Source organism: Platichthys flesus, chromosome 12 (genome assembly GCF_949316205.1).
Source record: "Platichthys flesus chromosome 12, fPlaFle2.1, whole genome shotgun sequence".
NCBI classification, from domain to species: domain Eukaryota; kingdom Metazoa; phylum Chordata; class Actinopteri; order Pleuronectiformes; family Pleuronectidae; genus Platichthys; species Platichthys flesus.
This window is the reverse complement of record NC_084956.1, coordinates 562158-589657: the sequence shown is the minus strand read 5'-3', so window position 1 is coordinate 589657 and position 27500 is coordinate 562158. Positions and strand designations below refer to the sequence as shown.

General features: G+C 46.5%; 2 protein-coding genes and 1 long non-coding RNA gene across 5 annotated transcripts in view; all 3 read right to left on the bottom strand.

The window, feature by feature from the left end:
* hectd2 (HECT domain containing 2) overlaps window positions 1-11003 on the bottom strand; it is a 24380-nt gene extending 13377 nt beyond the window's left edge. Inside the window, exons 1-11 of one of the 2 annotated variants that reach the window (XM_062401298.1) lie at window positions 10439-10549; window positions 8076-8153; window positions 7547-7688; window positions 4710-4848; window positions 4480-4582; window positions 4297-4386; window positions 3007-3071; window positions 2700-2745; window positions 1611-1720; window positions 1047-1195; window positions 799-922 (exon numbers count right to left, since the gene is read on the bottom strand). In XM_062401298.1, the coding sequence (XP_062257282.1) occupies window positions 799-922; window positions 1047-1195; window positions 1611-1720; window positions 2700-2745; window positions 3007-3071; window positions 4297-4386; window positions 4480-4582; window positions 4710-4848; window positions 7547-7586 (866 nt within the window). In that variant the 5' untranslated portion in view covers window positions 7587-7688; window positions 8076-8153; window positions 10439-10549. Of the gene's footprint in view, window positions 1-798; window positions 923-1046; window positions 1196-1610; window positions 1721-2699; window positions 2746-3006; window positions 3072-4296; window positions 4387-4479; window positions 4583-4709; window positions 4849-7546; window positions 7689-8075; window positions 8154-10438 lie in introns of both variants that reach the window. The other variant, XM_062401297.1, reaches the window with a different exon arrangement.
* Window positions 11004-14135: 3132 nt separating this feature from the next.
* LOC133966438 (uncharacterized) lies at window positions 14136-16679 on the bottom strand. The gene is made up of 2 exons (XR_009923948.1): window positions 15523-16679; window positions 14136-15388 (listed from the first exon to the last, which is right to left on the bottom strand). It is a non-coding gene; the product is annotated as an uncharacterized LOC133966438 (long non-coding RNA).
* A 994-nt stretch (window positions 16680-17673) lies between these two features.
* On the bottom strand, window positions 17674-25433 carry LOC133966528 (polycomb group RING finger protein 5-B-like). 2 transcript variants are annotated; one of them, XM_062401507.1, is made up of 9 exons: window positions 25278-25433; window positions 23177-23812; window positions 22586-22682; window positions 22319-22374; window positions 21162-21218; window positions 20854-21017; window positions 20592-20690; window positions 19970-20059; window positions 17674-18495 (listed from the first exon to the last, which is right to left on the bottom strand). In XM_062401507.1, the coding sequence occupies exons 2-9, from the start codon at window positions 23289-23291 to the stop codon at window positions 18448-18450; spliced, it is 726 nt and encodes a 241-aa protein (XP_062257491.1). In that variant the 5' UTR covers window positions 23292-23812; window positions 25278-25433; the 3' UTR covers window positions 17674-18447. The 2 variants fall into 2 exon arrangements, with proteins under 2 accessions (XP_062257491.1, XP_062257492.1); XM_062401508.1 differs by lacking the exon at window positions 25278-25433 and adding an exon at window positions 25120-25266.
* Window positions 25434-27500: the final 2067 nt, after the last annotated feature.

Below are 27500 nucleotides of genomic sequence, written 5' to 3'. Positions count from 1 at the left end.
CAGCCTCCAGACCCAGAATCCCCGGCCGCCGCCAGCCAAGCTCGTTAGAACTGTAAACTCTGGATCTGTTTCCTTTTCCTCCGACGCTAACCAGCTGTGAAACAGACGCCAGGGTTTCCTCTGGATCAGCTGCAGCCGGGGGGGCGTCGCCTCGTCCAGGAGCCTTCACATCGCCCTGGCTCCGAGGCGCTGATCAGGACCCGGGAGAATGACAACGCTCCACTGAACGCTACACACTGTTCTGCTTCTCCTTGTTACTGATGATCAAATCGAGACGAACCGAACTGGGACGAGAGGTTTTGAATCCACCAGTTCTCTGAGATGCTTTCTTGTCAGTTTGGTTTATTTGATAACAGGAAATACGACAGTACCCATGAGCCTCTGGGGCCGGTGAAGACTCACAGCTGAGGTTCGTCCAAAACACAAAAATGATTTGATTCAACTCTCATCCCCTGAAATCAACCTGAAATTAAAAGTCTTTAAATTGTTTCATATATTTATATCTGCTGTGAGTGGGGAAGCTCTCTGATTGGACGTGTCTTACAGCAAGGCTCTCTGGGATTTAACCAGGAGATCGATGAGAGAGATAAGACTCCAACTTTCAAATGATATCATCTTCACCTAGGGTACTAACAGATGTAATCAGATTACAAAAATAAGTAACTATAATGATCTCTGGTTACATGATTACAATGAGATCATTAAACGTGGTTCTGACCAATCAACGCGTCTGAGGGAGGACCTATCGGCTGCTGTGACACCACGGAGGTTCCTGAAGGCATCAAAGCGTGTTCTGACCTGTTGGAGTTGCCGTAGTTCTGCCAGGTCCTGTAGTCCTCCATGAAGTCTGTGTGCTCCACAGTGATGTTGTAGAAGTCGGTGAAAGGCATGATGGGAAAAGAGGAGACGCTGTTGGCTGCATCTGATGAGAAGAAACAGAAGAGAGTCAAATATTAAGAATATAGTTAGCAACATTTACGTTTGCCTGTGTGAGTGTGTGTGTGTGTGAGTGTGTGTGTGAGTGTGTTAGTGTGTGTGTCCCTCACTGAACAGGCTGAGCACTTTGGTGGCAGACGGGATCCACCAGGAGCACTTGGCCAGAGGAGGAAGTTCGTCTGGTTCGGCAGGAAACAGGCGGGTGGAGATGAACTGCAGGAGGCGCTCTACTAACTGCCTGAAGCGCCGTGTGGACAGCCTGACATGCACAGACACACAACCACACACACACACACACACACACACACACACACACACACACACAGTTAGCATTGGCTGAACATCACCAGTAAATCTGCACAGAAATAAACTGTTACATAACCAGAGGAGAAAATAGCAGCGTTGGATGAAGAAAGCTTTTGAGGCGAATCACACAGCTTGTAATTTACAGCATCACCACAAACATGAAGTCAGTGAGTCTCATTCAGGCCGAGACTCGTTGACTCTGATACAACATGAGTCCAGACTGAAGAGAACGAGGAGCTGCAGCTGCAGAGCGACAACACAGACGTTCACACACACACACACACACACACACAGACGTTCACACACACACACACACACACACACACACACACAGACGTTCACACACACACACACTAGCACACACTTACCTTTTGAGCCAGTGAACCAGGAAGTGGTGGTCGGCCTCGGACAGAACTGCGATCTGCCTCAGCAGGTGAGCAAAGATCACATATGTGTTGGTGCTTGAATACTGGGGACTCTGTACAAAACACAAACACACACATCATCTGACTTCAGACTCATGTCATGCATCATAATTCATGAAGAATCCTTCTCAGTCTCGGTCTGGGCCATTAACCAGGAGCAGGACTCAACTCTTTCCAAAATGAACAGTAGATTGTTTCTGAACAACTGAAACACACAAAACACTCATTACACAAAACACAAACAAAACAAGTGACGGCAAGAGTGAGACACAGAGTCTCTGCAGAGACAGAGAGTGAAGTCGTCATCAGACAGGAAACCAGTCCTCCACTCCAGCATGACCTCACCCAGCACGTGTGTGTGTGTGTGGGTGCGTGTCTTTGTGTGTGTGTGTGTTGAAGGAGCATGGAGCCACAGTGGAACAACTGTAGAGTCTTTATCGAATTCTGATTGTTAAAACCATATATGGAAGCAGAGTGCAGCGAAAATGATAGAGAGAGAGAGGGGGAGAGAGAGAGAGAGAGAGAGAGAGAGAGAGAGAGGGCGATAGAGAGAGAGAGGGGGAGAGAGAGAGAGAGAGAGAGAGAGAGAGAGAGAGAGAGAGCAAGCAGAAAAAGGAGAGAGATTATGTTGTTATTGAGAAATAAAGACGATCACTGACTGCATCACAAACACTTGTGAGATTAGAACGACCCGAAATAACAGAAACTGTCTTTCACCATTAAAGTAAACTCACCACTTAATTTAAAGTTATACATGTATATATATATCTTTTCATTTTGTTGCCTCTGTACTTGTACTCTGTGTAATGACAATAAATTGAATCCAATAAATCCAATATATATATATATATATATATAGACATGAATAGACAGTTCCATCTGCTGCAGCTGCAGCAGTTGTGTCAGTGTGGACGTGTGTGGAGCTGGTTCTAGAAGCTCCACACACCACCCTGGTGGTGACACCAGGTCGCCTGGAGCCCGGTGCGGTTCATACACACCTTCTACATTTCATACAACTCAAAGTTCTCTCACCTGAACCAGAATGAAATACGCTCTCAGGTCGTCCTTGCTGCGCGGCCTGAAACAGAACACACAGATCAGCTGTGACCCGGGACCCACAGAGACCAGACTGAATCCATCGTGTTCTCAGACTGAGGTCAACTCCCTCTCATGATGGATCACATCCCACTGCATCAACCTGCTCCTTGTTAATAAAGACTTTACTCTCAATGATCAATTCATCTGAACCCTTTTTAATTGTCTGGAGAATAACATCGAACTTAGAAAAAAGAAATAGGAAAAACTGAAATGTGCAAAAAACTGTCAGACGTGTTCTCACCCTTTCCACTCTCTCAGCAGACTGTTGATGATCCCCTTCAACACGGACTTCTGGATGTCCTGTGGCTACACACACACACACACACACACACACACACACACACACACACACACACACACACACACACACACACACAGCGTGGGGGTGTTTACAAGATGAAACATTTTGATGAATATATATTATATTAAGTTCAGTATGTAAACTGACACACGACTACGAACAGGCTCCGCCCACTCAAGTGTTTTGTTCTAAAACTCATCACTGTTGCTATGGTTACTCCTGCCTCAGTCAGAGACTCGTGGAAACTGATCTCGAATCAGTTTGAACACAAACTGAGACTTTAGCAAACGATGACACAGACGTTCTCTTCCTGATTGGTTCTTATCAGTCACATGACTCGACGAGCAGCGGTGAACACAAAGCGTCGCTAACACTACCTGTCAGTAGAACTTCCTGTCAGTAACACTTCCTGTCAGTAGAACTTCCTGTCAGTAACACTTCCTGTCAGTAGAACTTCCTGTCAGTAACACTTCCTGTCAGTAACACTTCCTGTCGTAACACTTCCTGTCAGTAACACTTCCTGTCGTAACACTTCCTGTCATTTACACTTCCTGTCAGTAACACTTCCTGTCAGTGACTCGTCACTTTCACTGTTCCTCCCATAGATAGATATATATATAAAGGCTAGATGTCTCATCCGCGTTTCCGGCCAACAGACTCGAACGTCCGCACATGGCGGCCATCTTGCCACAGGCAGCTCGCCCACCCATAACATTGTGTTGGTAGTGGTACATGTACTTTTTAAATTAACAAAAAATTTAAAAAATCTTGATGTATTTTTGTAAAAGGAAATCTTGTACCTATATAGAACACTATTCTATTTTTTTGAAAATAACATAATTATTCATAAGTATGCAGTGTCATAACTACATCTCTGACGTTTGTAACAAACAAAACCGTTAAAAATCGGTTGAGAATTTAGCAAGTTATGTTTATTTAAAAAGTACGTACCACTACAACACAATGTTATGGGTGGGCGAGCTGCCTGTGGCAAGATGGCCGCCATCTGCGGACGTTCGACTGGAGACATCTAGCCTTTATGTAAATATCTATAGTTCCTCCTTCAGAGGAGTTTCTGTTACTAAGCAACCACAGCAGAGGAGACGATCTACTTCCTGTTTACATCACATGACCAGTGGACGGTCACGGTCATGTGATGTGTGTGTTCAGATGTGTTAGTACAGTGATTGTTTCACCTTAATGAGTGAGTGTGTGTGTGTCTGCTCTTACTGTGCTGAGCAGTGCGTCGTAAACAGCGTTGACAAACTTGGCGTTGACTCCTGAGTCGTCGATGGTGTTGAACGATCCGTTCGCCTCTCGCTGGGAAACCAGGGATGAAAATGAGGATGTTTGTGTGTGTGTGTGTGTGTGTGTGTGTGTGTGTGTGAGAGTGTGTGTGAGAGTGTGTTCTACCTTGAAGGCAGCGTTGATTTCTATGAAGGAGTCAAAGGTGGTCAGGTAGAACTCTCGGACGTCCCTCCAGTCCTCTGATTGGACGGCCTGCTCCATGTCCTCCCTGGCAACACACACACACACAAACACACACAAACAACTCTCAAAACACAATCCGGGCCTCGCTCAGACAACAGTGTTTGTGTGTATTCGGAGCAGAAAGCGTGAGCTGTGGGGGGGCAGGGGCTCACTGAAACTCCCTGGTGGTCTTGGTCCTCAGCGGGATGACGGGGTCGGGGGGGAACGGAGCTTTGACCTCCGGGGGCAGCGTGTCGATGGAGAAACGCTGCTTCTGACGCACGTCACCACAGATCGGAGGAAGCTCTCGCCCTGCAGGAGAAACAGAAACACCCGTTAACCGGATCAGTCAGCTCCATTAACATTAAACACATGTTATCAAAATGTTCACGTTCTGAAATGTACCATAACCACAGCTTCTGCACACACAACGTGTTTCTGGTGCCGAGACCCAAACAACATGTTGAGCTGATCGAGTGTCGAGTCAAAATCTCAATATCACAATAATTTGTAATGTAATTCTTTGTGTCGATGGAATCTGTAAGTGTTCTTTCTATGTCAATGATCAATCTCACTGGGGCCAATAACACAACACAGCTTACATGATGGATGATGTGTTACAACACACACACACCCATCAGTGTGTAATCACAGGCTGCAGAAACACACACGTTCACCCCTCCTCCCTCTCCTCTGCACCATCTATCCATTTTGTTTTTAATCAGCCTCCTGCTGTCTCGTCTCCACAGTAACTATTGTGTGGAGCAGGCCGGTCCAGGTGCATTGTGGGTGATCATTCTGGAGGGTGGACAGACAAGCAGGAGATAAAAGCTTCACCGACTCAGAGGTGGACAGACGGATAAATGAAAGTGATCGAATCCAAAGGTCACAGCAGAGCAGCCATACATTTAGACATAGAGGTCAAAGGGTCAAATCCAGCTTATTGCCTTATTCAATGTGCTTTAATTCACCACTGGAACCTACTGTCACGTTTATATTGGAGCTGCTTCTCAGGGTAAACAGTAGGTGGCGCTGATTCTGCACTCGGGTTCTGATACGTCCAAACAGGAGATATAACATCAGCTCTATTTTTATACAACAAACATTACATCTACTCATTTGACTTTGTTTTCATCTGCCGCCATAATTCCTCTGTCCTGAGTCGGACATTACCTCTGTGTCACTTCTTTATGTCATCTTTAATTCACTGAACCTGTTTCCATTGCAGCTTTAAACTTCTTGATTTTAAACCTATGATGAGAGGAAAAACTTATTAAACTGTAAAACTTGATTTAAAAGATTTTAAACGTTCTGTTCCATTCAGGTGTTTTGTGTGTAAATTGAAAAAGCAGAGCTGGAGGGAAACAGTTTGGTTCCTCTCAACCAGGTCATGACAGGAATGATCTGATTTGCTGATTGACGCTTGATTGGAGATTGACAGCGTCACAGAGAGGAACAGCTGATGGAAGCAGTGAACGAGAAGATGGAGACTCAACTTTCCATCTCCGCTCCAGATTAATTCCCCTGCTGTGTCAGCCTGTGCATCGCCCAATTAAGTCCTGCCAGCAACAAACCCCGGTCGCCATGAGAGCCTTTAATCAGAAGAGTCATCTTCCTCCTCCTCCATCTTCCTCCTCATCACAGTTCACTGCAGCCGAGAGGTGAGTCGACCTTTGCTGCTCGTTAATTCAAGTTGTTGTTCCTGAGTGAACGCAACAGTCCACAATCAGATCGAACATGTGCGACCGTCCAGAATGACGGGAGGAGAAGGGGGGGGGGGGAAACAACAAGGAGACTTTGTTGGTTTTACACTGAAATCTGAAATCTGAAATCTGCTCGGCACAAGAAGTGACAGCGTTTAGAAGGAACAACAAAACCTCCTGTTACAAGAAGATTGTGGGGATCGTCCAGCAACTGTAACAGCCCGAGGAACGCTGCACTATCTGTGTGTGTGTGTGTGTGTGTGTGTGTCTGTGTGTGTGTGTGTGTGTTTTAGCTTTCATATGGTTTTCATTTGGGGCGGAGGTTTGCATAATTATTCTGGCATCGGTAGTCGCGGTGACCAAGCCGGCTGGTGAGAGGGACAGAACCTCTGGATGAACATGGACGTCCCTTTGACCAGAAGATACAAACTGTCTCACTGATGACGTGTTGGTCGTCTCGTTAAGTTGTGTTTATTATTTGATTCTTCACAACTTTATCTTCTGAGACCTCAGTGAAAGTTAATTTTTATTGTTATTATTATATTGATTTGAAAGCTTAAATCTACTGAAAGCAGAATAATTCAGTAAAGAGGCAGAAACTGTGAAACCTGAATCACGCAGTAAGAATGTCTGCAAATGTCCAATTAGTGGGATTTTTTAAAACGCTCAGTCACCAACTGGAAAACTGGAACAGCTTCTCCTTTCTCTCCTGAAAACCTGGAGCACTGGAGACACGAGTGTTTCAGCTCAACGTAAACAGAGTCTGGACTCATGCATGAAGCGAACAGTAAACACAGGAAGTGACACATCATTACATCCGAGACGGAGAACACGCCGTCTCCGAGAGAACAAAGACAGTGAACTGGCTCCGATCAGCTCTTTGCTGCTCAATGCTTTGAAATCCTACGGGTGAATATGGAGCGTCTGAAGAAGCTGCTGTTGAAAGGAAAATTATATGTTGGAATTTGAGCCAAATGCAGTTGAAAAAGTGTTTTTCAAGAATTGTTCAAATCAAATCAAATATACGTTATTGTCCTCGTGGGAAATAGAATAAACTCAAAAAACATGGCCAGACAAAGTGCAAAGGTTATTGAGATTGTTCTAATAAAGCTAAATAAATAACTGTCATAATAAAGTTAAGTAAAGTATCGTAAGCATAAAAAGACTGGTTGTTACTGAACTAGCCTCAGTGTAAATATAGTGAATTAAATAGTTCGGGTTTTTGGACTTTTCATAACTTGCCGTGTATCCTGATGCAGAGGTTTCTCAAACCGCGGTTAAAGTAAAGTTTTCGATGATGGACTCACCGTGTCGGAGCCCCAGGCTGCTGCTCAGGGTGCCCGTCATGCCGCCAGACAAGCCCCGCCCCCCTAAGTCCCGCCTCTGGCTCAGCGTGGAGATGAAGGTTCCGAGAGACGGAAGCGACTGCTTGGCTCCTCGCCCCAAACCCTGGCACAGGAAGATGACATCATCACAGAGAGTTGAGTAATAATGAATCAATATCCGATCATGTTTAATCTCGGTGGTAGTCAGCTGAGCTAAAGTTAGCATCATGTGAAACAAACAAAAGTGAGGAAGTATAAATCTGAGAGCAGAGAAGCAGCGTGATGACAAGAACCAGAGCACAGAGACTCTGTCTGAGTGCAAGCTCCCAGTTAGAGCGCAAGCAGAGTGGAAGAAGCTCGAGGGCTACATGCTAACACCGTCCACCCTTCAACCCAGGATCTCTAGCAACCACAGCTCAGTTTGAAACTCAAATACAACTTCAGCTACAGAAGCTTAGAATACACAACACGACCAAATGCATGAGCAACAGACACAAACAGGAGGCCTCACCACAGCCGATGAGTGAAGCCACCAGCGACCAGAGGTTCACCTGAACACCACGAGAACCTCCTGCTCCGCCATGAAGGTCTACACACAGAGCCAGAGGAAGGAAGGATTCAAGAGGAGGAGGGAGGAGGGAGGAGGTCAGGAAAGAGTGATAACACAGTGAGAAGAGGAGGAAGAGAGAGGTGACGATGAAACAGAAAAGATAGAAAAGAGAAGAAGATGAAGATAAGAGACAGATGACAGGAAGTGGAAGAGGAAAAGATGAAGAGGAGAAAACAACAGATGCAGAGCAGCCGCTCCTGACAGCACCACACACACACACACACACACACACACACACACACACACAAACACACACACACACACACACACACACACACACACTCACAGTCACACCCACAGACACACACACACACACACACACACACACCCACACCCTCCCCCACACACACAAACACACACACTCACAGTCACACACACACACACACACACACACACACTCACACTCACACCCACACCCACACACCCCCCCCAACACACACACGCACACACTCTCACACCCTGCAGATTATCGTGTGTAGATGATGGACCTCAGTTTCTTCAGAATAACCTCAGAGCTCTGATCTGTGGTCCATGTTGTGCTTCATATCCTAACACCCTGGACGCTGTGATGCCGAGCGGCTGATGTCAGCTGACGGGCAGGTCGGGGAGAGCCACGGTCATTAGCCCTCATGGAGTCAGTCTGAGTGCGGCTGAGCGTCTGCACAGGCGGCTGAGGTCTGGCACCGGAGGCCCACATGTGAGCCCGCTCTCCACCGGGCCAGACTGGACTCGGTGGGAGTCGGCAGCTCGGGGCTGAGTCCTGCCGACAAACCTGCTCCAGACTCCAGACTCGGGCCGGAGGAGTCTGAGCAGCTATCGCTTGTAACAAGTCTGGAAAACTGTGGAGCCAGATTCAGGACCGCTCAGACTGTGAGAGTGTGATGAGAGGAAAACACAGAGAGATCCCACAGAGCCAGACGACAGGAAAGAGGAAAACTGAGGTGAAAGAAACACAGACAGAGAGCGGACTCAAGAGCTCAGACACTGCGTCGACAAAGAGCAACCATCGCTTCACAGTCATCAGCATGTGCAGCGACACAAGTCAGGAATCATCTGTGAGCCTGAAGTCCTCCTCAGCTCCGGTCTCATTCTGAGGAAGAGGAAGAAAAGGAGTCTGAGTCCAACGTGGCCCATGAAGAGTGTGATGAGTGAAATAAGAGGATCGGGGTTCGTTTAGGACCCAGTCACACATGAACTTCAAGTTCACAGAAAGATGAACTCCACAGGAGGCCACGCAGGAGATCTGTTTCTCCACATGAGGCCTCCTCACTCACACAGGTTGGAAGTGACCAGCTTCTCCACCTTTCATGTGCGTGGCCTAACTGAAGCATCGTCAGCTTCTCTGAGCTGAGGGACCAGGAGCCTGAGCTGAGAGCCAGCAACTGTTTTCCACTTTCATCAGAAATGAGAAATGACTCTTTTCTATCTTGAAGAATTATTGGATCAAGTCTCATCATCAGACTCCTGAGTCTTAATGAGATGTCTGTTCTCCTCACTGTTCAGCAGCCTCCCTGAGCTGAGGTTCCTCCTCAGCTCTCAGCGCTCGGGGCCTGAAGCCTCTTTATGACATTTCCAGACTCAACCAGGGACGACAGACTGTTTATTGGTCAGAACCATCAGATCTGCACATTCCTGCTCCCTGACACAATGGAGATGACATCAACCAGCCTGAGACCTCCACGCTGTGAGGTCACACAGAGAAACAGGAACACGCCCCCCCCCCCCCCCCATGCTCCGACCCTCAAACCCTCACTTTTTCCAAACAGACACAAAACAGAACTTTGATTTGAGGTTCATGTCACTTTAATACAGAAGATGAAGCTGCACTGAATGCACACTGAGCTATATATATAAATATAAACTTCATATACAATCTAGTAGAGGTCATTTATATGTGTTGTATAATGTTCACGTTGGGGTTAATTCTGCATTGAAGCAAAACTGAAAAACGAATGTGAGTCCGACTTCAGATGCAGAAACATTTAACAACAGCTGCTGGAGCTAAAATGACGTTTTCACAAATGTCCTTTTATCTTGTTAACGATCAAAGAGAAAGAGCTGAGTGTCATCAGGACTGAAGATCGATGTACACACAGAACATCTGGTTAATAACAGCCACTGATCTGAGATCTGTCTCGCTTTAACTTTCAGTTTCTTTCTTTTATCGTATTATTGTTATTTGAATCTGATGATAAATAGAATGATGCCTTTTAATCATGTCCGTTGAAGCAGAAGCAGAATGTGGTGGAGTGAAATGCTCTTACAGCTGGAGCGGAGCTGCCGTAGATCGGAGGGAGTCTCTCTCTCTCCCTCTCCACTGCTCCTCCTGACAGCGCAGGGTTCTCTCCATCCATCCTGTCGAGTGGAAACTTTCTCCTGCTGGAAGCTCTCAGTCCTCCTCGCTCCTCCCGGGGCTGGCCATGTTTCTGCGGCTCTCTGCCTGAGTCTGTCCGCTCAGTCCGCTCCGCTGCTCCGCGTAAATCAGGGACATTCACATCCTCCGGGACTCGGAGCAGCGTCCCTCCGTCGGACAGGTGGGTTCTCCTCCCGTTACGCACACAGCCGCACGCGTAACGGTCTCCGAGAGCCGCGCGTAAAGTCTCCGCTGCACGCGCCACGGAGCGCGAGCTCCAGCTGGTTGAGAAGAGCTTTCAATCCGGAGGAGAAGGAACTTCTACCCGCGTCCCCGTCTCCTCTCTGCGGCCCTCACTGCGTCTTCTGTCGGGGAGGACGCACCGCGGCGGCCCGGCGCCATGTTTGGAGGAGGAGGAGGAGGAGGTGCCTGGAGAGAAGAGGCGGGAGATACGCACACGCGCACACACACACACACACACACACACACACACTCACGCTAAAGACAAGCACACGTACAGAGTAACGGTAAATGGGAGTTTTGAATTCTGACAGAAAGAAAGAATCAAACAAACAATAGTTTAAAATGTATATGTATATATATTGACGATAAGCAAAACTCAGATTTCATGCAGCAAACAATAAAATATTAACGGACTGTAATAAACATGGTGTTACTGAGATATATGAGACACAAAATCATTTGTTTATTATCTCATATCTTGAAAATCTTGTTCCTTGAAAATCTGCAATCTCAGTCCTGATCAAAGATGTTTTTAACAAAGTTATGAAAAAGTGAACTTGTTTTTTCTTTAGTCTGAAAATTTAACGAATATTGTTTGTTGTTTTGAGTTTATGAACTTAAAGTTTCCTTTAACTTGTTGTTTAGGTTCCATTGGTAAACTGTAAATAAAGATGGCGACTCCTCTCTACTTGAAATGAAGCTAAAATAGCTCCGATACGAACACTGCCCTCTTGTGGTGATGATTTACATGTTCCACCAATAAACACTCTCAACCAATCATGAGTCAGTGTCAGCTGTCAATCAGGATGTCTCAGCTTGTTTATATATCATCAGATAACATGGATGAGATCATTCACTGACCTGAACAGATCAATACAATTTATTTGAATGAAGCTCATGTTCATAAATCTGTTTCTCAAAGTTTCCTGACCCTGGAACTCGTTGGTTAATGTCAAATCTGTCTGCCGGGATTTTATTTTGACAGCTGTAACAGGAAGTGACGAGTGTGTCCTGACTGTGGTTGACGACGTCATCGCCGCAATTTAACTTCAGTCCATAATTAGTGAGAAACAGGATCCAGGCTGGAGGCTAAGTCTCACAGACCTATGTGTATGTGTGTGTCTGTGTGTGTGCGTGTACGTGTGTGTGTGTGTGCGTGTGTGTGTGTGTGTACGCGTGTGTGTGTGTGTTCTGAAGAGTGATGGATCAGAGGCGTTTGCGTTCAGGAGGAATCATTGGTTTGATTCAGAGAGATAGAGAGAAATAGAAAGTGAGAGAGAGAGAGACACAGAGACAGAGAAAGAGAGAGAGGGAGAACAACATCTGGGAGAGGGAGAGAGAGAGAGAGAGAGAGAACAACATCTGGGAGAGAGAGAGAGAGAGAGAGGGAGAGAACAACATCTGGGAGAGAGCGAGAGAGAGAGAGAACAACATCTGGGAAAGAGAGGTTACTCTAGTTCAAATCAGTTCCAAGGAGGGAGGGGGGTGGAGGAAGAGGAGGGGGGATGGTGCACACACACACACACATACGCACTCACACAGACACACAACACGCTTACATACACACTTCCTGCACATAAGGGTGTGTTTCCGAACATTACAGAACACAGGGTTCCTCAGAGGAAGAATGGAGGGATGAGAGAAAATAAAAGAAGGAAGACGAGAGAGAAAAGACAAAACAGAACAGCACAGACAAGGAGAGAAAACAGAATAAGAGGAGCAGAAGCTCAGAAGTGAACCAGTGACCAAAAGAGTTTGTCAAAAGAAAAGATTCTAGAAGGTTTTTTTATTTCTATGAAACAAATTTAATAATTTAAACACATTCATTTACTCATTTAATGAAAAAAAGAAAAGTAAATCTGTCATTTCTTATCTCAACACAAGAGGGCGTCGTTTACCCATGAAATACGTGGGGTGTTGATTTAGGTTACTGTGTGTGAGTTTGTGTGTGTGTGTGTGTGTGTGTGTGTGTGTGTGTGTGTGTGTGTGTGTGTGTAAAGATTAAAACCTCCAGTGACTTGCTGGTTTAAATAATAAATAAATAATAATAAACAAACTATAAGTTTCAGTCTCAACTCAGACACCGTTTGTTTCTATGTATTTTATAATTAAAGTAGAATATATTTATGTAAGAACAATAGAGTAAAGGAAACATTAGAAATATGTATTATTTTATCCAGAGCTTTAGTCCACATCTCACTTTCTTCCTCAGTGTTGATTCATGAACTGTTCTGACTTCATGTGAAATATTCAGTATATGTAGTGTTCTGCGTTTCCATCTCATGAAAGGTTAACCTTATATATATATATATATATATGTGTGTGTATTTATACTAGAGATCTCAACAGGAAACCATAGTTGTTGAATGTGAATCTTGCAGCACGTCGTATAACCGTCCATCTTCCCTGTCGTCATGCTTTATGATCTCCTGTCTGGAGTATTTGGGGCAAATGTTTCAGCCTGAAGACTTTGACCTGACGCCCGAGAGTCGAGTTCCACAGTCAACAACGTCCTCCAGCTGAAGGCAGGAGCTTCGTGGACCGAACACTGAGACGTCAGCACATGTTTGAAGTTCCTCATAAATCTGAGCTGACATTTAAAACCTGACTCTGTTGAACTGACCTGGAAACTAAACTTTATTAAACATCTGTAAATATGTCTGATTCTTTTCATCCTTGAATTCTTCTCTGAGGAATCAGTGCAGATGTAGAACATGTTGTTTGTGTCAGAATCAAACACGAAGGAACAGAAATGAAAACCCAGAAAGTAAAAGGAACAAAGGAGCGGAACTAAAACCAGGAAACAGAAGAACTGACGGAGAGAGAGTGTGAACACAGAGGAGGCGGAGCTACTCCACTCAGGTGAGGTTCATAGACAAACACAGGAAGTGAAACAGAAAGTTGAGTTGATCTGTTTCCTCTTTCTGCTCGAAGAAGGTTTTTATTGTTTAAATGAATAAACGTGTATTTTGAACTCAAACTGTCGGTTTTGTAAATTAAGTCGTGATAATTTCCTGCGGTTGCTCACGTGAAGGCAGCTCATGCCACTGAAATACCAGCGTGTATTAATATACCTTCACTGCTTATAGATGTCTCGACCTGCTCTTTAGGTGAAGATGGAACATGTGTCGTCCACATGTCAGCAGCATGTCTCACATTCTGACGAGTTCCGGTGTTGATGGTTCAAATCCACAAGTTGTTGTAACACAAGCAAATAGAAGTCAAAGGTTCAGAAATCAAGCTCAAGTAAAGAGATGAAATATAAGTCAATCTGTAACGTTCAAAATTCACAGAAAATCATTGATGAAATTATATATATGATACTGATCATCTTTATATACAGTCACTGAGCAGTGTTTATGACCTGTACTTCAGCCAGCCACCAGGGGGCGATCCAGATGATCTGGCTTCGCTTTCGGGAGCTGTCATGTCGTCCATCTTTATTTACAGTCGACAGAAACAATACATAGATATTGTTGCTGTGGAAAAAGCAGCGTGGGATCATGGGAGTTTTATATAAAGACTCGAGCAGAGAAACTGATACGACAAAGAGAAACTTACAGGTTTGAAAATACAAAGTCTGTTATTAAGTTATTGTTTCAAACACGTCAGATATCTAAGATCACACACTTTAGATGTGTTAAAGACACTAAACTGTGCTGATAAGACACAAAATAAACTCAACAAAGACACAAGTGTCAATAGACATGTGAGGAGACACAAATACACAGACACACACACACACTCACACAGTGACCTACTCAGACAAAGTTACCCTGACGTTGAAGTAACAGCATATTTGACATACATACAACATGCTGTCACCCACCTGCTGCCATAAAACACGGACACGGACACAGACAGACACACACACACACACACACACACACACACACACACACACACACACACACACACACACACACACACAAACACACACGCATACAGACATAACTAAGCATTGACACATGATTCTTTATCCACCCTGTTCTCGCACTTTGACACAATTCCTGTCACAAAATCTTTATATTCTACAGACACACACACACTCCTCTGTGTCATCACACTGCCTGTCACAGTATTATGTCATCTTTCTATTCCTGAGAAACACCTGTGACTTAGTCACACACACGCACACACACACACATACACACACACACACACACACACATCTGATTTGTGTTGTATCAGAAGAAGCAGCCGAGAGACGTCAGCCTGAAATAAGCAGAGGATTTAAAGATGAATGTAATTCCACAGAATCCTGTAGGGGGCAGCCCTCCAGCTTCACAGGTCACACTGGTTTACATTTGACTCCTTATTGAAGATCCTTTATTCACAGTTGAACTCAGCAGAAGAGAGAAACTCAGGTTCTGCTCATATTCAGGTTGATCATTTGTTGATGTTAATGTAAAATGTTTTCATGCCCTAACGTCCATCACTGTCCATCGCTGCAGCTCCTCTTTTCAGCCTCTGTCTCAAACTCTTCTAGCTCCTGTCCCTTTAAGACCCTCCTCCTAATAAAGCCCAGTCTGCTCTGATTGGTCGGCTGGTGCTCTCTGTTGCGATTGGTCAACCCCTTTCAGGGCGTTAGGAGAAAACACGTCGTCCAACCTGGAAACTGCAGCAAGACAAAGCAAACCAGTTTGATATTGAACGGTTCTATTAGGGGACGTGCTACACTAGCTGTTAGCTGTTAGCTGTTAGCTGTTAGCATGACGTGGAGATTCATGTCCACCAGCTCCTCAACGGTACCTGGTCACATGACATCGTGCAGCTGAGGAGGTGTGGTTCTGACGTTCAGGAGGAGCTCCTCCCTTCACAGAATTTTGTATTTTTAACTTTGCAGAACTTTTACATCGACAGAAAACTCGTCTTCGTCTTCGTCTTCGTCTCTGCCCCAAAGTTCAAATTCTCATCGTCTCCGTGCACACTCCGTCCTCTACACATGCACACGTATCAGAGGTCACACACACTGCAGACTCCACCCTCCTCGTGACCTCTGACCTGCAGCTCGTCTGCAGCCACGCTGTCGCTCCTCTGGAATCCTCGTATGTCATCATGTCATCATGACCGGCGACAGGTGATTGATGATGTCATCACCTGCATTCATTTACAGCCTCACAGGAAATATGACACGTTACTTCTTTATGCCAACGAGTTTAGGTACGTTTACTTTACTCACCTTTCAGGTACCACTGTGTTCAACCTCGTGTGGTTCAGTGGTTATTTGTGGTCAAAGTGCCACAGAGAGCGACATGTGACCGGAGGTGTTGAAATCTGTAAATATCACCACACGCTCACACACATGGATCATGTCTCACAGATAGTCACTGGTCAGAGAAGGAATTCAAACTCATGCAGATGCTATTACACACATCAACCTAACACTTAAACACACACGCACACCTCATGCAAGTCACTCATAAAAATAACTTACATCGTATAAATAGCAGCATGTGACATCAGCCATCTTTTCTTTGTCCGACCTCCCTCCAGCCTGAGATAAACGCAGGTACATCTTTAACGTCCGGCGCTGACATCAGCTGCTCGTCACATGACCATGACCATGAGGAGCAGGACACAACTTTCTAATTTATATTTAGAGAATCATCATTTATCAACAAGGGACTAAAGTATGAAAATAAACATGTTTAATTTAACAGATCAGGTGTGAACAGACCCGGTGTGAACTGACCTGGTGTGAACAGACCCGGTGTGAAGAGACCCGGTGTGAACAGACCTGGTGTGAACTGACCTGGTGTAAACTGACCTGGTCTGAACTGACCTGGTGTGAGAAGACCTGGTGTAAACTGACCCTGTTTGAACTGACCTGGTGTGAACTGACCTGGTGTGAACTGACCCGGTGTGAACAGAACCTGTGTGAACAGACCTGGTGTGAACAGACCTGGTGTGAACAGACCTGGTGTGAATTGACCCGGTGTGAACAGACCTGGTGTGAACAGACCTGGTGTGAACTGACCTGGTGTGAACAGACCCGGTGTGAACTGACCTGGTGTGAACTGACCTGGTGTGAAAAGACCTGGTGTAAACTGACCCTGTTTGAACTGACCTGGTGTGAACTGACCTGGTGTAAACTGACCTGGTGGGAACTGAACCTGTGTGAACAGAACCTGTGTGAACAGGCCTGGTGTGAACTGACCTGGTGTGAACTGACCTGGTGTGAACTGACCTGGTGTGAAAAGACCTGGTGTAAACTGACCCTGTTTGAACTGACCTGGTGTGAACTGACCCGCTGTGAACAGGCCTGGTGTGAACAGGCCTGGTGTGAACTGACCTGGTGTGAACTGACCTGGTGTAAACTGACCCTGTTTGAACTGACCTGGTGTGAACTGACCTGGTGTGAACTGACCTGGTGTGAAAAGACCTGGTGTAAACTGACCCTGTTTGAACTGACCTGGTGTGAACTGACCCGGTGTGAACTGACCCGGTGTGAACAGACCTGGTGTGAATTGACCCTGTGTTGATGACTGATTGTACCGTTTCATCTCAAAGGACAAAATCACAACTGAGAGACAAAAGTGGACTTAATGTCCAGAAGCCTCCTGAAGACAAATACACGTTCAAACTAGAATCGCCTCCTGTGGTCGTTTCAGTTCACAGACACTTTATCAACATGTGACGTCACTTTGACGCTGGGAGACGTAATGAAGCTTCAGAACTGGGAAGAAATTCACTGAAGTTACTTTGACCTTTGACCAGCAAAATCTAATCAGTTCATCTGTGGATCGAAGTGAATGTTTGAAACAAGTTTGAAGAAATTCCCTCAGAGAGTTCTTGAGATATCGTGTTCATAAGAACACAAGAGACCGAGAAACTGAAACATGACGCCACCGGCCACCAGGTGTCGCCAGAGCAGAGACATAATAAAACAACTTCCACATCGACAGTAGAAAATCAACATTTAATCTACAGAGTTGAAGTTAAACAGGCAAAGTGAAGATATGATTAAAGGTTTTTAGGCACAGGGACATACATTTAAAAATATCTTATATTATCGCATATATATATTATTCTATGTAGCATAAAACCTCTGTCACCATAGCAACATCTGCACTTCATCATCATCTGTACAAAAATACATCTGAGTCTCTGTCTGCACATTGTGGGCATTGGGTGTGTGTGTGTGTGTGTGTGTGTGTGTGTGTGTGTGTGTGCCTGTGTGTTTCTGTGTGTGTACGTGTGCCTGTGTGTGTGTGTGTGCGTGTGCCTGTGTGTGTGTGCCTGTGTGTTTCTGTGTGTGTGTGTGTGTGTGTGTGTGTGCCTGTGTGTGTGTTTCTGTGTGTGTGTGTGTGTGTGTGTGTGTGTGCCTGTGTGTTTCTGTGTGTGTACGTGTGCCTGTGTGTGTGCGTGTGCCTGTGTGTGTGTGCCTGTGTGTTTCTGTGTGTGTGTGTGTGTGTGTGTGTGTGCCTGTGTGTGTGTTTCTGTGTGTGTGTGTGCGGGTGCCTGTGTGTGCGGGTGCCTGTGTGTGTGTGTGTGTGCCTGTCTGTGTGCCTGTGTGTGTTTGTGTGTGTGTGTGTGTGCCTGTGTGTGTGTGTGTGTGTGTGTGTGTGTGCCTGTGTGTGTGCCTGTGTGTGTTCCTGTGTGTGTGTGTGCGTGGGCGTGTGTGTGTGTGCCTGTGTGTGTGTGTGTGTGTGCTCCTCCTCTTGCAGCCGTGGTTCAGCCGAAGTCGATTCGGGGCCGGTACTCCAGAACCATGGGATACGTCTGAGGAAGAGAACAGAACTTTCTGAGCATCTGATGAAGACTCGTCCACCACAGACACACATGGACGTCCTGACCTCTGACCTCTGGGAGCCGGCATGGTTCTGTGACTCAGAGTTTGATAACTGATGGAAACATGTCAGATGGAGCTGAGCCCTGTTCTTTTAGAATCAGGATCTCTGACCGTCACAGGAAGTGGTCGTTTCAACCTTGATCCTGAATTCATCCAAGTTCAGTTTTTCTGATGTTTAATTAAGATAAAGATTATTTACTGCATTTCTCCTCTTTCATCCTCCCATCATCCCTCTCTCCTCCTGTTCCCATCATCCCTCTCTCCTCCTCTACCCATCATCCCTCTCTCCTCCTCTTCCCATCATCCCTCTCTCCTCCTGTTCCCATCATCCCTCTCTCCTCCTCTACCCATCATCCCTCTCTCCTCCTCTTCCCATCATCCCTCTCTCCTCCTGTTCCCATTATCCCTCTCTCCTCCTCTTCCCATTATCCCTCTATCCTCCTCCCATCATCCCTCTCTCCTCCTCCCAATTCCCCTCTCCTCCTCCCATCATCCCTCTCTCCTCCTCTTCCCATCATCCCTCTCTCCTCCTCCCATCATCCCTCTCTCCTCCTCTTCCCATTATCCCTCTCTCCTCCTCCTCCCATCATCCCTCTCTCCTCCTGTTCCCATCATCCCTCTCTCCTCCTCTTCCCATTATCCCTCTCTCCTCCTCTTCCCATTATCCCTCTCTCCTCCTCTTCCCATTATCCCTCTATCCTCCTCCCATCATCCCTCTCTCCTCCTCCCAATTCCCCTCTCCTCCTCCCATCATCCCTCTCTCCTCCTCTTCCCATCATCCCTCTCTCCTCCTCCCATCATCCCTCTCTCCTCCTCTTCCTATTATCCCTCTCTCCTCCTCCTCCCATCATCCCTCTCTCCTCTCCCCAATTCCCCTCTCCTCCTCCCATCATCCCTCTCTCCTCCTCTTCCCATCATCCTTCTCTCATCCTCCCATGATCCCTCTCTCCTCCTCTACCCATCATCCCTCTCTCCTCCTCTACCCATCATCCCTCTCTCCTCCTATTCCCATCATCCCTCTCTCCTCCTCTTCCCATCATCCTTCTCTCATCCTCCCATCATCCCTCTCTCCTCCTCCCATCATCCCTCTCTCCTCCTCTACCCATCATCCCTCTCTCCTCCTCTTCCCATCATCCCTCTCTCCTCCTCCCATCATCCCTCTCTCCTCCTTCTGAACTGGTATGTGATGCACCTTCTACAATCCACTGTAGCTTCAGCTAACCGTGCATGTGACCTCATGTATGGACCTATCACAGTCACATTGAGGGGACTTGTCTTCTTCATGGGGACAGAAAGCAGATCTCCTAACAGATGTAACCTTTAGAGGATGAGTCACACGTAGATGACTTCCTGTCCCGCTGCCTCCGCTCATTAGCATGCAGACAGGAAGTGAGCGAGACTCACGTTCTCTCCGTGGAGCCTCCAGCGCGTCATGTAGATGAACTCCAGAGTGTGATCTCTGCCCATGATCTCCCCGTTACACAGAACGTCCAGCTGCAAATCCACCGTTAGGAACAAAGGAAAAATAAAACAAGATTTACATCAGACTCAAAATGAAAACGTGATGATGAGAAAGAGAGCAGAGAAATATAAAGAGCTGGTGAACGACATGAGAGAGGAGAGGAAGTCGACTTTGGTTTACGAGTGGGAGGCTGAGCAGCGTGTGAGAGGTGAGGCAGTTTCAGTTCAGTCTGCAACACACACACAGACACAGACACAGACACACACACACACACACACACACACACACACACACACACACACACACACACACACACACACACTCACTCACACTCACACTTTGAGGTTTCCTGATTGGCTGAGTCGAGCTTCAAATACAGATTAAAAACCCCAGAGGTCAAAAGTCTTCAAATGAGACTTCAACTGGATCCGGTCTCTTTGGACTCTTCAGACAGACACTGACCCGTGCACAAAGAGGATGTGACGCCACCAGCAGGCGACTCAATGAAACGTTCCTTTGATGAAACTCAGTAACGTTACGTCTGGAACCTTCAAACCTTCTCACCTCATAAGAACTCGGCAGCTTCAGCTTCAGACTGAGAAACTTCTTAATGGTTCCGACGGTAACGCGACTGGAGCAGCGGATGAACCTCTTCATCAGATCCTGGTCCAATGAGAGACAAGTGTGTTTACACAGGATTTACTGAGAGCCACATTTTAAAACATTAATGCAGAGGTTTTTCTTTTAAAGAAATTAAAGTTCTGACTGGGACGATGTAACAGAAATGAGTAAAATCCATATCCTGATCATTATTAGAAACACCCACCGAGACCGAGCTGTCTCCAGACGGCGCCGTGTTCCGCAGACAGTCCAGACAGATGGCGATCTGAGGGTCACTCCTGTGGAAGTCCTCATCGCCGCCATCATCGTCTTCTCCACCAGCTTCACCTCCGACATCAGGAAGCCCGAACCTCTGACGCCTCAGGGCTCCTGCACACACACACACACACACACACACACACACACACACACACACACACACACACACACGATGAAGGTTGACTATAACTGAAAGTTACAGAAACTTTAAAAGCACGTATCTAGAGAAGCTTCAGTCTGACGCGAACACTTTACCTTGCCCGTTCTCTTTCTGGTTCCTCCTCCAGAACTCCAGTTCTCGCTGCTCCTCTTCTGTTTGACATGAAGGACAAGATCAATCAAACTTTAACCACAGAGCTCAGAGACACAACGTGTGTTTGACCAGAGGTTTGAATCAGACAAAGATCTGCGTTCTCAGTTTCTCTTGATTCAAATGAAGAGTGTGATTTAAGCTCATTTAATGAATAATAGACTCAGACGCTGTTGTTTGCTCAGCTCAAGCATCAAACTGATTCCTCTTGATCCACGACAGGCAGACGAGTCCGGAGCGCCCGACGGGTACGAACACGGTAAACCACAAATCCCAGTTCTGAACCTGAACGTTCCGGAGAAGTTAAAGTGCGATCGCAGCGTCAGACGTGTTGACTCCTCATCGTTCATCTTCATCTGGTTTAAACTCTCTCACGTCCACCGCTCTAAGAAATAATGTGACACTGACAAATGAACGATTCAGAAGCTTCAGTCGGACGAGAGGTTGTGATGAAGTGTAGAGAGGAGCCTCAGCAACCAGCTGGTCAGGTGACGCCATCAGATCTGATCAACATCTGCTCACTGGGACCAGCAATGATTCTGCTCAACCTGCTTAAAGGAGCCTATGAAAATAAAGAACATACCATTCCCAGTGTCCAGAAGGTGGCGCTATGACTGATTATCCTCAGGTTTCACTAGTCGAGGCCACGCCACAGATTCTGAGGTCAGTTGATTATTAGTGTTGCAGAAGTTCGTACTTTTAGCACTAAATGAAAATGGCCAACGCGTCTGGCTGGTTCTGTGTTTGAGGGTCAACATCTTGGTTACCCCCCCCCCACCCCGCACACGACCCACTGCAGACGGTTCACAGGTTTCAGCTCAATAAATAAAGGTGGACGCCATGATGGCTCCCAAAAGTAAAATCATCTCTATCACCCCCTGGTGGCTGGCTACAGTCTGGTCATAAACCCTGTCTCCTCCATGTTAGCAGATCGGACAAATCACACTTATAAACTTTTCATGCACAAGATGATTTTATAAAGTAATTTATGTTTGTTAAATGTATTTATGTTATGATTGGAGGGCTGACGTTCACTAACTTATTTTTCCTGCCTCCATTGAATCTTCACATAATTGATCTGAAACTGATGAAGCCAGCTCACCTTCTCTGAGTCCGGGCACCAGCTTGAAGATGATCTCCTCCAGGGTGTTGTCCAACCTGAGAGGACGGTGAGAGGAGAGCGTGAGGAGGACGAGGACCAAATCAAATGAATAAAGACTGAGGCAATGGAGATGAATGAAACCGAAGATGTGACAGATGATGTTTATTCAAACTTATCAACAGAGTTTCTTTACATGAAGACAAAGAGACTGAAGCAACCAGTGAGGAGGAAGAGGAAGAGGAAGAGGAAGCAGCAGCTTGGTCGTACCTGAGCATCTCCAGGGGGTTGGTCTCGTGGACCTGGATGCCACATCTGGGACAATCGTTACTGTCCTCAAAGTGCTGAACGATGCAGCTCTTACAAACTGCAGAGATAAAGTTAAATTAGTTTCTACAGAAACAGAAAACTAAACTTACATCCTGATTAAAAAAACTAAAATTAACTAAATTAACACTGTTTTCACTCAGCTGCTCCAGGAACTGAATAATGTGATATAAATGTAGATTTGGTTTTTGCAGCTGAGATCATTTCTAGATTCATCAATCAGCCCAACCAAAGAACAAATGTTAGAAAGAAAAGAATTCGTGAAATGTGTTAAATATCTACGAAGAGAAGATCTGAATAAAAAGTGAAAGTTTGAGAAGTTATGTATGAAGCAATCTAAAAGTATAAGTGATTAATCAAAAAACAATATTCACCACTAGCATCACTAATTAGCTTTCTAGCTAACGAGCTAATAGACAAGAATGGACAATGATGATCGCGTATATTATCACGTCTAGAAATGAGTGTTGTGTCATTTCATCTTTAATCATCTGTGTGTGTGTGTGTGTGTGTGTGTGTGTGTGTGCGACTCACAGGTGTGCAGGCACTCGGTGACGGTGGTGGGTTTGATCAGGTAACCTCGACACAGGTAACACGTGATGAAGTGATTAAAGTCTCTCACAAAGTGCTTCCTCCCGGTGGCGGCCATGTTAAACAGATGGAGGGAGCGTTCTAACCTCCAGTAGAGTGATGGAGGCTTCGTGGCTCCAGGCTGAAAGTTGATCTGTGGTTGAACTGCGTGATAGAGAGTTTCAATGTTCACCCACACTGGCTAACGTTAGTCCAGCTTAGTGCCAACTCCTCTTTGACGTCTACTGTGTGAAATCCTGCTCCATCCTCCTCCGAACGTTCTTCTGAGATCACTTTTCCTTCAGGAACATTTCAGACTTTATTCCTCTTCACTGAGCAGCGTCCGCCCCGACGAGATGAGGACACACCCGGCTCATCAGGTCCAGAGTCAGCCAAACACGTTTATTACATTCCCAGAATTCCCAGAGAGAGAGATGAGTCGCTTTCTCCCCTGTCTCCGCCAAACGGCCATCTTTATTCCATGAGGGGTCAAAGGTCGGTCTGCACAGCTTCCTCCCGGAGTCAGATCCTCGGTGCAGAGTCGCTGCCTCTGACGTGTCCGTGATGCTCTGCTGGCAGATGGTGACGCGATGAAATCACCTGGAGGATAAAGCACAAAGGTCAGGGTTCATCGGCTGCAGCTGGCCCTCAGGTCTCTGGATCGCGACCCTGAACAGATTCAGTTCCCTCTCCACTCGGGCGGAGCCCAGTTCTGCTCCTCTGCTGGGAAAACAGATTCTGGACTGGAACTGAAAGAACTCATTCACAAGTTTGATCCCAGTTCTGTTCCAAGGGAACAGATCCCAGGTCAGATTGGAAACAGAGAGTAGTCCTTCCATCCATCCATCTCTCCATCCATCTATTCATCCATCTCTCCATTCATCCATCTCTCCATCCATCCATTTATCCATCTCTCCATCCATCCATTCATCCATTCATCCATCTCTCCATCCATCCATTCATCCATTTATCCATCTCTCCATCCATCCATCCATTTATCCATCTCTCCATCCATCCATCCATTCATCCATCTCTCCATTCATCCATCTCTCCATCCATCCATCCATCCATTTATCCATCTCTCCATCCATCCATTCATCCATCCATCCATTCATCCATCCATCCATCCATCCATCCATCATGGATGAAGCTGGAGTCCAGCCCAGGGTCAAGCAGGACACAGAACTATAGATGAGGTGCTGGAGGAAGAAGACTGGATTCAAACCAACAACCTTCATCTACCTCATTAAAAAGAACAGGTGTTATCTGAACAGAACTTTCTGTCCAGGTCCTGATGGTCCATCGTGTCCCGGAGGTTTTACGTCAGATCAGCACCTGCTGCTTGGGTCTGTCTCATGTCTCATGTCTCATGTCTCCATGTGGACATTGTTATCGTTCAGAACTTTGAATCAAGTCACACGTGAAGTCATCACGTGATCACGTGTCCATCACCTCAGATCAGCTGTTTAAATGACATGTCACAACCTGCACGTGGTGAGCTCCTGTGTGTGTCTGCGTGTATCACAGTGTGTGTGTGAGTCTGTGTGTGTGTGTTTTCTAGAAAAATCTGAAGTGCGCCACCAAGAAATCCTTCCGAGTGGAACACGAACACACGCACACGCACGCACGCAATAGATGTGCTTATCTCATGGTGGAGGCGCGTCACGTTACGTCACTAGAGTCAAAACAACATCAATGGAGGACACGCGCACATGAAGCTACAGTGACACTATCACTGGGCATGTGTTCGCGCACGACTCGGCTCGCAACTGTTTTCTCGTGTATCCACGTACACGCACGAACACACGCACACTTCACGTATCGACAGTAAAAGTTGCGGAGCGTTACGTCACGGCCTTTAAGGAAGCGAAAAGCACGCGGCTCATTTACCGTATGCGTGAACGTACCGTGATCCCGCACGAGTGTGAGTGCGCGTGCTCATCGACGCGCTTTGCGTCAGGAGGGGGGGGTCGTCCAGCAGCGTCAAAGTTTCTCCGGAACGTGACGCAGACGTCGGCGGAAGAATGTGCGCAGAAATAATGAAGAATAACAAACAGCTCCTCACCTCCGGCCCCCGCACGTCCACCATCTCCCGGCAGGCTCCTCCCGCACCGTCACGCACCGTCACGCTCCGTGCGTCGATCAGCACGGAACACGGAACTGGTCCGCTCGGGTCTGCCCCGGTCCGCCCAGCAGCCCGCAGCCAGGGAGGGAGGCTGAGAGGCGGGGAGAGCCACGGAGGAGCGGGGGGGGGCAGCAGCACGCTCACACACTCAGCTGTTGTATAACACACACACACTCATACAGAGACACACACACTCAAACACACATTCATACAGAGCTACACACACTCATACAGAGACACACACATTTATACACAAACTCATGTTCCATGTACGTGTTAATAGATGAAAGTATTCGTTTTGTCTCAATACAAAATACATAAAAATACCCTTCACAATTAAAGCTCAAACCTAGGAACATATAAGGAGTTCTTGATGTTGTTTGTTATCTGAGGAAATGATGTGTCAGCACAACTGAAATCACAGAGAAACGACGCACAACAGGAAGTACAACTAAACACATAGGGTGTGGTATTTCAAAGTTAAACAGGATACACTAAGTTATAGAAAACCATCCCCACAGAATTTCAAAAAGTGGTGTATGTAGATGATGTCAGTCTCGTGGCCGTCGAGGGTCGACCTCAGACGTCTGGTTCACAGAGGAGTCACGTGACCCGGGTCCTCAGCTGGTCCCGCCCTCACACTGTTGACCTTAACCTGTGACCAAGACCTCAACCTGCCGGTCGTGACCTCAACCTGCGGGTCGTGACCTCAACCTGCCGGTCGTGACCTCAACCTGCGGGCCGTGACCTCAACCTGCGGGTCGTGACCTGTTGTTGTGTGAGAGAGAGAGAAAGAGAAAGAGAGAGAGAGAGAGAGAGAGAGCGAGAGCGAGAAAGAGAAAGAGAGAGAGAGAGAGAGAGCGAGCGTGTGTGTGTTTGTGTGTGTGGATGGATTTGAGCACAGCAGCAGTTTTACCACTTTGTATTTCTATCTGTTTATTTAAATCTCACTCACATGAGCTCAAGGTGATTTTGCGATGTGAGAAACAGTGTTTGATTTATTTACTTTAAATCCTTTATTCAATCCCTCATCCCTCGTTTGTCAGGTCTCTATATATTTTCTTATTCTCCATTAACCATCAGACAGGACACCTGTCTTTGTCTCGTCTCTTTAATGAACCTCCTCCTGGATTCTGAGGTTGTGGTTCAGGGCCCAACCCTGGAAACCAGCAGCTGAGCAGCAGCTGGTTTCCAGGGAGTGACGTGCTCGGCCTGCAGGGGGCGCCGTGGTGAGTCAGGGGAGCAGAGATCTCCATGATGGAGGCTGGTCGCACCACACAGGACGGACCTTCAGGTTCTGCTCCTCACATACGAGGCTGTGAATGGAGCCAGATACAGGATCCTCTCTGAGAAGGTCCAGTGGGAGGATCTGCTCCTGAGTCACATGACCTCGTGCTGCCTCGTCTTTAACCTTGAACCTGAGGCTCAGCTCGGATCCTCCAGAGCTGCTGCTTGCTGTCGGGGGGGCCTCAGGGCACCTGTTACACACACACACACACACACACAGTGTTCGTCATGTATGGGAAACATTAACATGTGAATTACAGATAAAAATCTTGGCTGAACATGTGTGTGTCTGTGTGTTTGTATCTTTGTGTTACTGCAGATTATGAAGATTATGCTTGTTTGTCATCAGGGGTGTGAGACGGAAATAACTGTGTGTGTGTGCCTGGTTACAGCAGGTGCTGTTTCACTGCACTTGACCTTTGACCCAACTTTTAATGTGGATGATCCCATGTATTTACACACACACACACACACACACACACACACACACACACACACAGTGACCCTGTGACCTTGAGCCATGAATCTCTTTTTAACAAGGTTATGTGTCCAAACGCTGATGATGGCGTGTGTGTGTGTGTTTGTGTGTGATTGTGTGTGTGTGTGAGTGCACGTGTGTGTGTATGTGTGTTTGTGTGTGTGTTTGTGTGTGTGTGTGGGGGGGGGGGTGTTAATCTCAACTCATGTCCGCTCTTCTAAAGACCCTCATTACTTCCATGTGTCTATTAATACTCAGCTTCCCCCTGAGGCTCCATCTTATGCTTTAGACCTCACACAGGCCGTGTGTGTGTGTGTGTGTGTGTGTGTGTGTGTGTGTGTGTGTGTGTATGGGGGTCAGTAACCTGTATCTCATGAAACTGGTTCCACAACACATGA

What these genes read in the sequence shown, in the direction of transcription:
- LOC133966528 (XM_062401507.1), bottom strand. Translation starts at nt 23,291, where the DNA reads ATGGCCGCCACCGGGAGGAAGCACTTTGTGAGAGACTTTAATCACTTC. An exon ending in CACCGAGTGCCTGCACACCT is followed by an intron (nt 22,683 to 23,176) that starts GTGAGTCGCACA and finishes TTATCTCTGCAG; the next exon opens with TTTGTAAGAGCTGCATCGTT. An exon ending in AACCCCCTGGAGATGCTCAG is followed by an intron (nt 22,375 to 22,585) that starts GTACGACCAAGC and finishes CCGTCCTCTCAG; the next exon opens with GTTGGACAACACCCTGGAGG.